This window comes from Equus quagga, chromosome 5 (genome assembly GCF_021613505.1).
Source record: "Equus quagga isolate Etosha38 chromosome 5, UCLA_HA_Equagga_1.0, whole genome shotgun sequence".
NCBI classification, from domain to species: domain Eukaryota; kingdom Metazoa; phylum Chordata; class Mammalia; order Perissodactyla; family Equidae; genus Equus; species Equus quagga.
Window position 1 is genome coordinate 86680664 of NC_060271.1, and position 13547 is coordinate 86694210.

At 34.2% G+C, this 13547-nt stretch overlaps 1 protein-coding gene across 10 annotated transcripts in view; it reads right to left on the minus strand.

The window, feature by feature from the left end:
* Positions 1–13547, minus strand: part of EHBP1 (EH domain binding protein 1) — a 403867-nt gene that overhangs the window by 35898 nt on the left and 354422 nt on the right. For all 10 annotated transcript variants that reach the window (XM_046660551.1, XM_046660550.1, XM_046660552.1 and 7 more), the window contains 4 exons: positions 11968–12092; positions 9441–9579; positions 9182–9288; positions 6385–6508 (listed from right to left, as the gene is read on the minus strand). In XM_046660551.1, the coding sequence (XP_046516507.1) occupies positions 6385–6508; positions 9182–9288; positions 9441–9579; positions 11968–12092 (495 nt within the window). The remainder of the gene's footprint in view (positions 1–6384; positions 6509–9181; positions 9289–9440; positions 9580–11967; positions 12093–13547) is intronic.

Consider the following 13547-nt stretch of genomic DNA (forward strand, 5'->3'; position numbering starts at 1 on the left):
AAGGGGAAATCTGTAGACCACCTGCTTGAGAATCAAAGAGAATGTAAAAATGCAGATTCTCAGATCCCACCTTCCATGTACTGTCAGAATGTGGAAATGGGGGAAAGTAGTGAAAGCAGGGTTGAGAATATGCAAATTTGCCAAGTAATTCTGATACATACTGAAGTTTTGGAACACTCTTTTAGTGAACCTACAATTTCAGGAGTAATATCAATGGGACCCATGACTAATTTTAGCACCATAAAATTATAATAAATGTCAAGAAAATGGAAACTAAATAATTGGAGCCTAATTCCAAAAATATAAATTTCACTAATACTATGACATAAATTTCATTAGGTTGAAAACAACCCAAACTATTAAAATCCATTTATTCTCTTATTTTACTGAAGTTATTCTCTGCCTTCACTAAATGAAAGCCAATCTGTGTTGGAGAGCGTTAACAAAGTATTTACTTTTTTCTTGTTAACAAACAAAAATTATTTTCATGTACTCATTTACCTATCACTCTTACTTGGTTTTGGGAGACCATATTGTGGGGAAAAAATGCCATGACAGTGAAGACTTCTTCCCATACATCATATCTAATCTTGAAATATAACACATCCTTCTTTTCTTTAAGGTATGGTTAAAAGAAACTGTACTTCCATAAAATCTTTCATCTCAGAAAATAAGCCTAGCAAAATTTCTGTGAGCCATTAAATTCTACAGTCAAGTGGGGAAGAAGAAGAAAGAGAAGAGGAAAAAAAAAAGTTACGTGTACAGCTAAAAGTGAAATAATTGGTCAAAACAAAAGGCTACTCAAATATTTCAGAGAGACAGCTCCCATATATACTTTTATATATTAAAGTGGATTAGCAAATAAATACCTTTTTTAGAAATAAGTTCTATAAACTCAACTTAAAACAACAGATGTATCTTTTGTGACCTATTCCCTAAAAAATTAATTTTTAAAAAACTAAAATGCTTTATAGGCATCAAGATAATATTATCTCATTCTTCATTAACAGATTTTAGGATAATACCTCCTCCTAAATATTTTAACTCCTCACACAGTAGAGAGGCAAATTCTAAAATATAAAATTAAATGCTTTAGAAGGACACCGAGCTCCCTCTGGTGAAGGCATAACAAGTTTATTAAGTAAGCACCACCTCTGGAATTATAATCCCCTCTGGCTTCTTCCACTGAGTTTATTGGTTCAATTTTCATAACCATGAGCATCATTAGGGCAATGCAGTAATTAAGAGTTGTTAGAAAGTGAATTCTCAAACTGCAGATTAGAAAATTAAACTATTTCCTGATTACATATTAATGGAGCACAACAATAGCAGTTGCCATAAGCTTGGAAGGCAACCAAGGGATAAATCTGTGTACTTAATTACCATAAACAATGGCTGCATAGAAATGAAGTTTTATGCACATTCCCTTCTGTAATATGTCTGATATCAGTACACACTTGACAATTCTTGTTCAATTATCTCTATTATTTAATGCGCTGTGAACGGCTCTGTGTAAATAAAATTAACCACCCCAATTACTTTGAATTCATCTAGGGACAACGTAATAAAAAATGTGAAGAATTCTGCATGCCTATTAATCTAAAACATTACAGAAGCTTTTCCATATTCTCTTGTCTGTATTTATTTTGTCTACACTTATTTTACGGCTCTGCTAATTCAATTACATTTACCTTTGGTGGTCAATAGAGGTTTTGTTATTTAATTAATCTTTATATACCAGCATAAACATGTTCATTATCTGATAATATTTATAGGGTCTCAGAGTGAATAGTGCCTATTTAATAACTAACTGAATTTATATCTAACTGAACTTATAAGCCTATGTCTAACCATTAAAAAGTAGGCAGACTAAATACATAATTATAATAAAGTTCAGAGTGCAACTTTTTTAGAGGGTAGAAGTGAGAAAATACAGATGAAAGAAAACCAGAGAGAGACACACATAGTATGAGCATACATATGACCCTTAGAAAAATTTTTAATGCCTGAATTGTATTTTGAAGTTTGTACTTACTCAATACCTATGAGTCACAACATCCAAAAGTCCATCTGTTTCATTCATAGAATACACTAGTTGTAGCATAGAAGGTATACTGTTTTCATAACAAGATAATTTTGTCTTTGTAATTATTTAATACTGGTCATTATGAAGGGACAATAAATCAATGAGATTGAAATTACATTACTCTATACTTTGATCACACAAATGACTTCTCTTTTTTACACCTCCTGCACATGCCTTTTTTCTTATTCATTCACAGAGCAAATCCTTTATGATCATATATTATATTTCAGGAACATAAGTATAAAACCTTTTGGAAATGTAATAATTTGAAGTATTTAGACTCTAATCAAGAGACGTGACAATGAACTAGTATTCAAGCCACTGAAACACTAACTTTCCATAAGCTCTTGTAACGCCCCAATAAACTACCCCTTTTTTTAAAAGCTGAGATTACATTTTTATATTGAAACAGATCAAGATCACATTTTTATTTTAAGAGTAAAACTAAGGAGCTTTAATACAGGAAACATACATGCATATCCAGTGTCATAAAGTGTAAGCTGCCAATATAAAAATAATTACATTAATTTAGAAGTCAGTCACTTAAAATTTTAGTTTTACTTTTAACATATCTCAGAAAACTGTCCTCAGGTATTTATTAATACCTGATCCTACACTGAAAACTACTCTCTGAAGACCCTAATGCTCAAATTTCAGAACCTCCTAAAGATTAGCAAACACCTAGATACTTCTTTTGAAGAGAAGCTTGTTTTTATCTCTCTGATTATTCTAAATGAGGATGTTTTCACCCTGATTTTCATGTATATTATACTGTCATGACCAGGGTAGAGAAATAAGGTTAAAAGGAAGATGAGCTTGTTGGGTTTCTAATGGGTCAAATAGGTTGGTTAAGTGACTTTTTTCATAACCTAAATGAATATTGATCTGTTTCTCCTGTGTTACTAATTATAAACCATGAAATGGTGATAAGAGGGTTCAGAGAATTAGTAACAAGATTCAAGGAAAACCAGAAATTCACCTCTAAGAAGATGAGACATGAAGCAGAGACCATGGCATGTACTGTCTGGAAGTTGGGTTCCAGAGCCCTCAGACTGGGTCTGACTCCTAGCTCCAACACTTGAGAACAATACGAGTTGGACAAGTTACTCCCTTCTCTGAGCCTTGGTTTCCTCACTGAAAAACGTAATTATTAACAGCGCCAGTTATTAAAAGAACCTCTCTCATAGGGTCATTGTGAGAAATAAGGAAATGATGCATATAAAGCATTTCCAGAGAGTCAGACATATAATAAGTATGCAATAAATATTGACCATTATTGTCATCTTTAGGTAAAGATAATGGATAATTCTGGAGATTCAAAGGAGAAAGTTCCCAGTAATGACTCAAAAATTTTGGGGTTTTTTGTGGGCCCAATCCCCTGCTTTAAAGCAGCTTTAATACTATGTTTGGTTCCTTAAAGGAGAGGTAAAGAAACATTCTGAGAAATGTGTAAAAAGTTACTTCTTTTAATTCTTATCTTCCCTAATTATATTTAATATTTTTAAATGGTCACTTAGGTTTTTGTAGTGGATAGTCTAGACAAAGCTACAGAATCAGTATTTTTGGCCCAGGGACTTAAGGAGGTTACTATGATCATCTTATTCAGTGCTGAAAGGTTTTAAAGCTGCAAGATGTGATATTATTGCAATCTCCCCCCAAATGTTTAATTTTTACACTCAAAATATAAATAAAATATTGTCACTTAAAAAAAAAATCAGTAGTTTATGGGGCCGGCCCAGTGGTGCAGCGGTTAAGCTCGCACATTCCACTTCGGCGGCCCAGGGTTTGCCGGTTTGGATCCTGGGTCCGGACATGGCACCGCTTGGCATGCGATGCTGTGGTAGGTGTCCAACGTATAAAGTAGAGGAAGATGGGTGTGCATGTTAGCTCAGGGCCAGTCTTCCTCAGCAAAAAGAGGAGGATTGGCAGATGTTAGCTCAGGGCTAATCTTCCTCAAAAAAAAAAAAAATCAGTAGTTTAAAACACTACTGTTCTATAGTAAGAAAGTTTGAAAGCCATCAAATGAAAACAGATTGGGAATGGAAAAGAAGCACCATTCATTATAGTAACACTATTTGCAGCACTTTAGTAAAAGGGCCCATTAACATTTCCATCATAAACTCCATTTTTTCAAGCGTTACAACATTGCAGGTACAGATCCATTAGTGCTATACTTACATACAAAATGTCAACTTACAACACATACTGTTTCTAACTAAGAAGTTTTACTGTTCCCAATGAAGTAATCATTACAAACTTCGGGTGCCAGAAATTTAAAAATTCCTCTTCTGCAACAATTAAAAAACAAAACAAAACATTAAGAGCTGATGGAAAAACATCCTCTAGTATTTGCATAAGGGTTTTACAGATCTCAAGGTGGGATGGCAGAAAACACACCCACAGACACTGACATAGTATTGTTATTTAGTATTCAGGCTATCACTGATTTAGGATTACTCAATTTCAGAAGGAACCAGTCAAATAAATCCCTACAGCTGCTCTGTCTCTGCCACTGATGTCCACCCCTCAAATGGATGTTGAGACTTCTTGAGCCCTTCCCCTGCCACTGCCATGTTCATCCTCGGCACATCCCCATCTTGTTGCAGGAGCCACTGAGACGCTCTCTTACATTCCTTTGCTACTTTCTTGCTAGAGCCTTCTTCCACATGAGAGGAGAAATGCGCAGCAGTCTAGGCTACCATCCAGGCTCCACTCCCCTCCTGCTCAGGATGCAACACCTTCAATGCTAAAGGGTTGGTGCTTAAAACCCAGAGCTGCTGAAGCTCTGGGAACCAAGGACTCAGGTTTAGGGTAACTATTAGCATTATTTTAGTTACATTTTAAATTAATAGATTTTTGTGGGTTTGTCTAGCCTGTGAATGTATATAACAGTGCTTCTTCTGGAAAATGTATTCTCAATTCCACAGAATCAACTTCTAAATAAACTTCAGAACCCATTTAAAATTAAGTACAGTTCCTCAAAAAGTTAAATAGAGAATTACTGTATGAATTAGCAATTCCAATTTTAGATATATACCCCAAAGAACTGAAAACAGGGATTCAAAGAGATGCTTGTACACAAATGTTCATAGTAGCCAGAGGCTGGAAACAACTCAAATGTCCATCAGTGGATGAATGAATTAACAAAATGTGGTATATACATACAATGGAATATTATTCAATCATAAAAAGGAATAAAGTAGCAGTACATGTTACAACATGGATGAACCCTGAAAACATTATGTTAAGTGAAAGAAACCAGACACAAAAGGTCAACTATTATTTGACTCCACTTATATGAAATATCTAGAATAAAGCAAATTCATAAAGACAGAAAGTAGATTAGAGATTCCCATGGGATTCTGAGAGGAGGAAATGGGAAATTATTGCTTTATCAGTACAGAGTTTCTGTTTAGAGCTATGAAAAACCCTGGAAATAGTGGTGGTGATTGCACAAAACTGTGAATGTACTAAATGCCACTGATTTATACATGTATTTTGTTAATATAATTTTTCTTAATATAATTTACTTTTAATTTGATATGAATGATGTGTATTTCTAATTTTTACACTTTTGTAGGAGCAGCATTTTAAAGAAATACATATACGTGCATGTGTGTATATATATACCACACATGCAGGTTTTTCCAATAGCTTATTGTGCACTTAAATCTATTCAATCACTACTGGCAATCACCATTAAATGCCAATCTGACCTCTGTTTAGGAGCTAACTTGCGGCTCTAACCCAGTTTTACAAACCTTCCTATATACCTTAATCCTTTCAAATGCAACTGTGACATAAAGTATTACAGACTTTTAAAAACCTGTTCTCTTGAAAAAAAAAATTGTGGAGCATCAGTAACCAGATAGTATTCTCAAATTTCAGTGATCTAGTCCATGGAGCCGTCCCCTATGCATAGTGCTCTGTTTCATGCAGTACATGGCTTTAGCTGGCCAAATCTTTCTTTTCCCAATGAATCAGTAGAACAGTGAAGATCTTACTTTTTTTTTAAGCAGTGGCATATCAATGAGGCACAGATGTGTATTCCAACTCTGCATGGATGAGCACACTGTTCAATAGTGCTGGCTCACACGGTATCAGGGTGAGTTATCACTTCCCATGAAGGCACTCTTATCACCAGGGCCCAGAGAGGTGGCTGCAAATCGCAGCCTTTTTATTTTCAAGGCAGTTCTGCTGAACATTCAGGCTTCAAAGATTCACACTTCCAAAACTCTATAAGAGTTTGTGAACGCTCAATTTGCCAAAACTGTTTACAGTGTAATTGGGCACCGTACCTGTGTCCATGAGATAGCGAAGGCGCTTCTCCACCAGCGCGGCACGGGTGTCAATTTGCTTTTGCTCATTCTCTAGTGCTGCCAATTCTCCTACAACATACTGACTGGTGTCTTTGAACCCTTTCTGTTAACGAGAACAAACAGGAAGGAAAAAAAAATCACTTGTAAGTTGCATTTTTCCTTTCTACAAACACTTAGTAAAGCACTTACCTAGAGAACCAAATACACCCTTAGGATCCCCCTTAGTACCAAACAGCAACTTGTGATTCAAAAAATTTTCCTATGTATAGCAAACTTTTGTAAACAGAGAAAACCTCAGTCCTTTAGTATTATATTTATAATTTAACACTCAGATTTGCCAGATTGAAAAAGCTAACACTACGCTAGAAAAAATTCTCCTGAGAGTTGAGGCAGTTATCTAAGCACGGGCAAGGACAGAAGACAATCTTCTCCCTGGTGACTACGAAAACAAATACGAATGACACCTTAAATTCAAAAGGGTAAACAAGAATTAAGGAATTGACTCTTAAAGTATCTATCTTGAAAAAAATCAGACAGATGTGTTCTTACAAAAATACAAAATTAAAGACACATTTCTTGCTTTCATAGTATACTATTTAAAATACTTCTAAAAAGAGACAGAAAACAAGTTTCTCGTATCTCCAGTTTTCCCGCCAGCTTGCTCCTGCATTTTAACAGTCATTCCGTTAATATGATACTAATTATGGTCGCCTCAAATTTTAACTGGAGAGGGGTTTCAAACCTTGCTGCGTAGGATGTAAGGCAACTAGTACACAAATTTGACTAATCGTCCATTTAACCAAATTTGGATTTCAATTTGAAATTTTACTTTTTACAACCATTCATGTTAAAAAAAATTATCCTTAGAAGTTTTATTTGAAGTAGCAGTTCTGTTATAAAGTACTAGTATAGCTTTATTTTTTATCTTCATATTACAAATGTAAATCATTAGGGGAGCAGGGTTATTATTTATGGTATAGTTTATAACATAACGAATGGATTAATTATAGCTCCCTTTGGAATACCTGTTTACCTTGCAACATTTCTAGGGCTGAGTTTCCTAAGTAGCTGAGGAATACTGAAGAACTGCTTAAGTGATTACTCTCACCACCACCATTACTACCATCAGTACTTATAATATTATTTATTCAGGGAAATAAACGTGAACAATCCTCTTCTGTCAAATCCCTTCTCTACCTAGAAGCATATTAATCTCCAAGAAGCCATGAGGAATTACCTTTTGGTACTCCTTAAATAAGAAACAAAATCAAGAATTACATTTATGAGCATATTTTGGAATTCTGATGATCAATAAACATGTCTAACCACACATATAACTTATATATCTTTGGAACTAGTAAATAATTTGTACTCACACATGAACTCAATTTATACTAGCATATTGTTAAATTTATTATGATAGCTGACAAACTTAAAGTTGAAATATTTTAAGAAATCATAAAACTGATAATTTCTCAGGAGAGTTTGATCAAATAAGTCACCATATTTTTTAAAGATTCATACAAAATGGATATCCTCCCATCTCAATATGAAATATAATGGAAAAATTATAACAACAGAAAAAATGGTAATGGTAACTTTAAATCTGGAATAATCTGGTGAAGCTTTTTGTATCTATCTGCCAGACAGCAGAGCATTTTCAAAAAGGACTTTTCTTTTATCATTCCCATCTAGGGGGACAAAACAAACATGGCAGTTTGCAAAGAGAATATGAGTAATAAAGATGTAAGAAAGCAGATGTGATAAGCAACACATAAACTTGATTGGTTCAGTTAAAAATAGTAACAAAGTTTACAATCAGATTTCTTTAGTGTGAGTATATCAGATACTCAAATATTCCGTAATTTATAAATTATACTAAATATTTCATGAGGATACACCAATGAGCTGTTCTACGTACTAAGACCTGGGAACATCTTAGTACAACAATTTAAAAATGAGAACTTAAAAATGAGAAGTTTTTAGGACCCTAAAATGTAGTTTGTAACTCTCAGTGCACTTACAAGGATTTTAAAATCCAACAGACTATTTTAACAGTAAAAACAATGAAAATATTTGCATAAACTGTAGATAATAAAAAAGTAGCACCATTAAAGAGAGCTATGCTTCCAGACAAAAATTCAAGTTAAAACTTGTTCTTCCTGCTTCTGTCCCGCAGCTGTCCATCAAAAGCAGCTTTCTCCCTGCGGTCTATCAAATATTTCCCTCACAAATCAATTTTACACATGATCAGCCCATACCCCTACTGAGCTGAACCTCCCCGTTAATTAAGTGAAGAAATTACCATATATATTATATTAATGCAAACATCATTCAGCTAGTAATTCACGGCTGATCTGGATAATGGAAAGGTTGAACACCCATTAACCCAAGCCAACAAAATGGGTTGGCTGAGAAATTCTAGCAGGTCTCATGTGACTTTTCCCTCTAACTGCAGCTCTGCGGTATCTGCTATTGTAATAATTAAAATCCTCCCGGTAGATCAATACTGGAATCTCTTTATGGGAAGTGCCCTGATGGAAATGTCTCAAGGAAGCTGGGGCTGTGGAACTCTGAAAAATTCATTTTTTTTATCTGACAATTATCACCACACTGCAGACTAATTCAACAGTGCACCCCTCTCACTCTGCTTTGAATGCACTGGAGATTGACATCTTAAAAAACCTAACATCTCATTTTAACAAATAAAGGCACTATTTCCACATACAGTTTGGAATTATCAGCAATCATGAAACCACACAAAAAATTAATATACATTAAGCACTTCATCTTCTGATGGCTTCCTCTGAGTTTCAGTTATCGCTGCCTTCTCCTCATTTCCTTTCTTTGTATCTTCCTGTATTGATCTCTGCCTTTTCATCTCTTAAAAAAAAGAGAAAGACATGTAAAATTATTATAAAGCTTGATATTGGTGTATTGAAATGTGGATTTACATTATCAGCTTTTTTATATATATATATAGCTAAATACTGTTAAATTATAAGACGGGAAAACATTTTAAAAAGTGTTCCTACCTGGTCTATTCTCAACATATTGACTGAAAGACTGAAGTTGAGTTTTTCTGACTGTAGAATCCTTGCTGAACACAACTGGATTTCTAAACCGTTCTGGTGCCTTTTGTAGTCGCTCAGTCCGGAGGTCTTCTGTGCCATTCTAAAAGCAGAACCAACATGCTAAGAGAGTCCTGTTCTCATAAACAGGAAACCATACATTAATAAAACAACTTTCACTGATTTAAGATAGTATCAATTTAGAAACTTTTTGACGGAAAAAGGACTTTAAAGAGCTCTAAATAGCTCAGCTGCAAGTTTTGTTGCATGTAACCAAAAGTTTTGGGGGACATGGTTTAAATGGAGGATCACCCTTGATAACTTTGATTCATTAGACACTGTAAACCCCTGTGTCTTCTTCTGATGATATGTATCATTTAAAAGCCATGGTGCCTCTATCTGTTGCCCCACGATTCTGCCCCATTGGTTCGTACAGACCCACAGACTTGTATGACAAGAAGAACTAGTTTCTAATTTTATGCCCATTGAGATAAACCACTAATGCTGGATGAAGGCTAAAAGGTAGGATTATAACACTATCCCACTGAACTGCATTTCATCAGCTATAACTTTCCAAAGCCAGATTTGTAAGTAAGCCCTTTACAGCTAAGGAAACTACAATTATCTTTTCCAGAGCTTCCTATGTTAATACTGGTAACAAATTCAAATGGTTCTATCAACAAGAAATATCCCAGAAGACTGAACCACTGCAGTGTGTGGAAGCTGCAGATACCGAGGTGCTGTGTACCAAACAAATATTTCATTTTATACCTAATCTTTTATTATTTTTATTAAGTGTTTTGAAAGTAAATAGGGAAAGGCTAAGATGCATGACTAATAGCTAAGCCTGCTGAATGCTGAAACTGGTTATCAAAAGCTACCAAGACTTTGCCCTTCCTCTGCATTGAGACAATCAGTAATGAGGGAGTCCTCCAATGGCCTATTCTCTAGCCTCAAGGAGGCCTGGGATACAGAATCCTCAAGGGAAGGTAACAGTTTATCCTTTTCCACAAACACAGAATGCCTCATTTATAAACGTGTAAACTGCATTTTATTAAAAAAAATAAAACCCCAGATCAATGCTGAAAGGTTCATGAGAACAGATGGACGCTATATGTTCTTTATAGGCACCGTTTAAAATAATCTCAACTAAAAAGATCTATACAAAGACAAGCTGTTTAAAGTGCACCTTTTGTTGGAACGGCTCTAAAAATTACTATGTAAGAGCTTTTTGGAGAGCAAAACCAATTTCGTCTATTTAGATAATTAAATCCTAAGAATGGAAATACCTCTATTTTAGTTTCTTTAAGTTATATAACATATTTATTATTACTATCATAATATGCTAGTTATAAAGCTAGAATAGAAACAATTTTGGCTTTTATTTATTCGTTTGTTTGTTTAAGAAAAGTATGCATTCTGCTGTCATCATAATAACTGCCCAATAGTCTAAAATTCAAGTCTTTACCAAAATAAACAAACACGGCTAAATTTTTTGAGGCCTGGCAACATGCTAAAATATCAGTGCGATTAGCCAGCAAATCCCATCTTAAGAAACCTTTTTATGACTAGGGACTTCTGCCACTTTACAAATGTATTCCTCTAAACCCACTAATTCAGTTAGCCTTTTCAATCCATTGTATTCTTCTTAGGCCAGCTTCATTCTGCATTAAATCCACTGCAGAAAGCTAAATTGAACGCAAAAAATCAGACCTGACCCAGGCTTCCTTTTGTTCAAAGATAGAGACCAAAAGTCCTCTGGTGCTGCCACACACTTTCATCACCAATTTATAGAAACCGACAGTATAAGGGAAAAGCAATGAAAGTCATTGTTTTGAGACTTCAAAGCATCTCTGTGTCAGGGGAAGGAAATCCTTTCAGTCAGCAGGGCAGTCCCCATAGTCCGCAGGTGGGTGAAAAGTTATACACGACTAGATGTGCCCTAAAGCTAGAGAAATATTAATGATGCAGTGCAAGGAAAAGGGGCGAAGGCTTGAGTGGGGATAATATAAATAGTCCTAATGATAATAATAAATAACCTTATAACGTGGCATTTTGGTTAAAATCCTACACAAGGTAAGATTCATACTGGTACAAAATACAAGCAAGTTATCTTAAAAATTTAGATTCAATCACATACTATCTTCAGGTATTAATTAACATTAATTCTAATTGATCTAAACAGGCGAAAGGCTGAAGACAGAAAAATACGCTAGAATTCTTTCAGCAATGTTCTTCTTAGCAAAATATAAATACATACAGAAGTCAAAAATAGTTTCTCCTTTTACCAACATATCAATTTAAAGTAGTAGTTTCTCTCAAAAACAGTATATGAATACTGATTACCATATTGATATTCAATTTATTGCCTACTTAATAAAAATTTCATATCTTAATGTTAAGAATTTGGTAAGAAATTGATTTTAGGATTATAAATGGAAACTAGAACACACAGATACCCAGTCAAATATTTTAAACAAGTAATATTTACCTTACTATCTTGCTCTGAGCTCTCAGTTATAACCTTCTGAGCAGAACTGGAGAGTGAATTTCCCACCTGTGGCTGAGCTTCTAGGAGCTTCTTCAGCTTCAAGTCCACCAACTTAGTGTTTTGTTCTGTTAAACATGCAAATACTATGAATAACTGAATATTTAGATTTGTAAACTAACAATTTAGGGCACATCATAAAAATATTACTATATTTAAAAAAAGAAAAGGACACTAGGGTTGTGAAATAACAATATCAGGCCAGACATATGTAGAACTCTCTCTATATATAAACTATATGACATACTACATAACTACAGTATAACTGAGCAGTCTTTAGGTATGCTGACTACATTCTTTTCTTTTCCTGCTTTTTCTCCCCAAATCCCCCCAGCACATAGTTGTATATTTTAGTTGTGGGTCCTTCTAGTTGTGGCATGTGGGACGCCACCTCAGCGTGGCCAGATGAGCGGTGCCATGTCTGCGCCCAGGATCCGAACCAGCGAAACCCCGGGCCACCGAAGTGGAAGACGTGAACTTAACCACTTGGCCACTGGGCCGGCACCTTCTTTTTTTTTTTTAATTGAGATACAACTGATATATAACATTGTGTAAGTTTAAGGTGTACAATGTGTTGATTTGATACATTTATATATGGCAATATGATTACCACTGTAGGATTAGTTAACACGTCTATCACATCACATACTTATAATTTCCTTTTTGTGATGGGAACAATTAAGATCTAGTCTCCTAGCACATACACATGTATATATACATATATATATATGTATTTTTCCCCAAAAGAAGTCCCCTTAAAGAATGTAGTCAACATACCTAAAGACCATTTAATTAGACTATAGTTAATAGTAGCTATGCTTACCTGAAAACCTAAGCCTGTATTTGATATATATGTATTTATATAAGTTACCGCAGAGGTTATACATAATAAAACAAGCTATCACAAAGTAGATATTCAAAAGAGGTGATATATTTGATTCTAAATTATATTATTTTGTAGTTTCAATTCTTGCAGTATATTAAATCTATACATATAATACCATATTAAAACAAGTTCTTAACATGATCTCAGACAGTTATGTATATACTATTAGAATCCTATGTTCCTATGTGTACATTTGTACTCAACATTGAAACAGGGTATATGTTTACAAATACCTTCTACTGAGAGGGCAGAAATACAATAAGGATGATCACATTTTGGAACGTATTAAATATGGATAGAAATTTAAAATAAATAAAATATGGCTACAAATTTTTAAATAATTTCAAATTATTTTTAGCAAGTATATTCATCTTTAATAATAAAATAGTTCAGAAACAAATGGAAACATAATTCTATTTAAACAAATTCAGTCAAAGCAATTCTTTAATAAAATGGTTGTAGAAGACATGTCAACCATTTGGTGAATGATATTTTTCATAAAGATTAATAAGTTTTCTAATTATAAGGCTCTTAATAAATGCTATTATCATTATTTTCATGCAAATTGGTCAGTTTATATTGCCAGGCTTCTCTTTTAAACAATATCTGATGAACTATGGTCAAATCAAGATAAAAA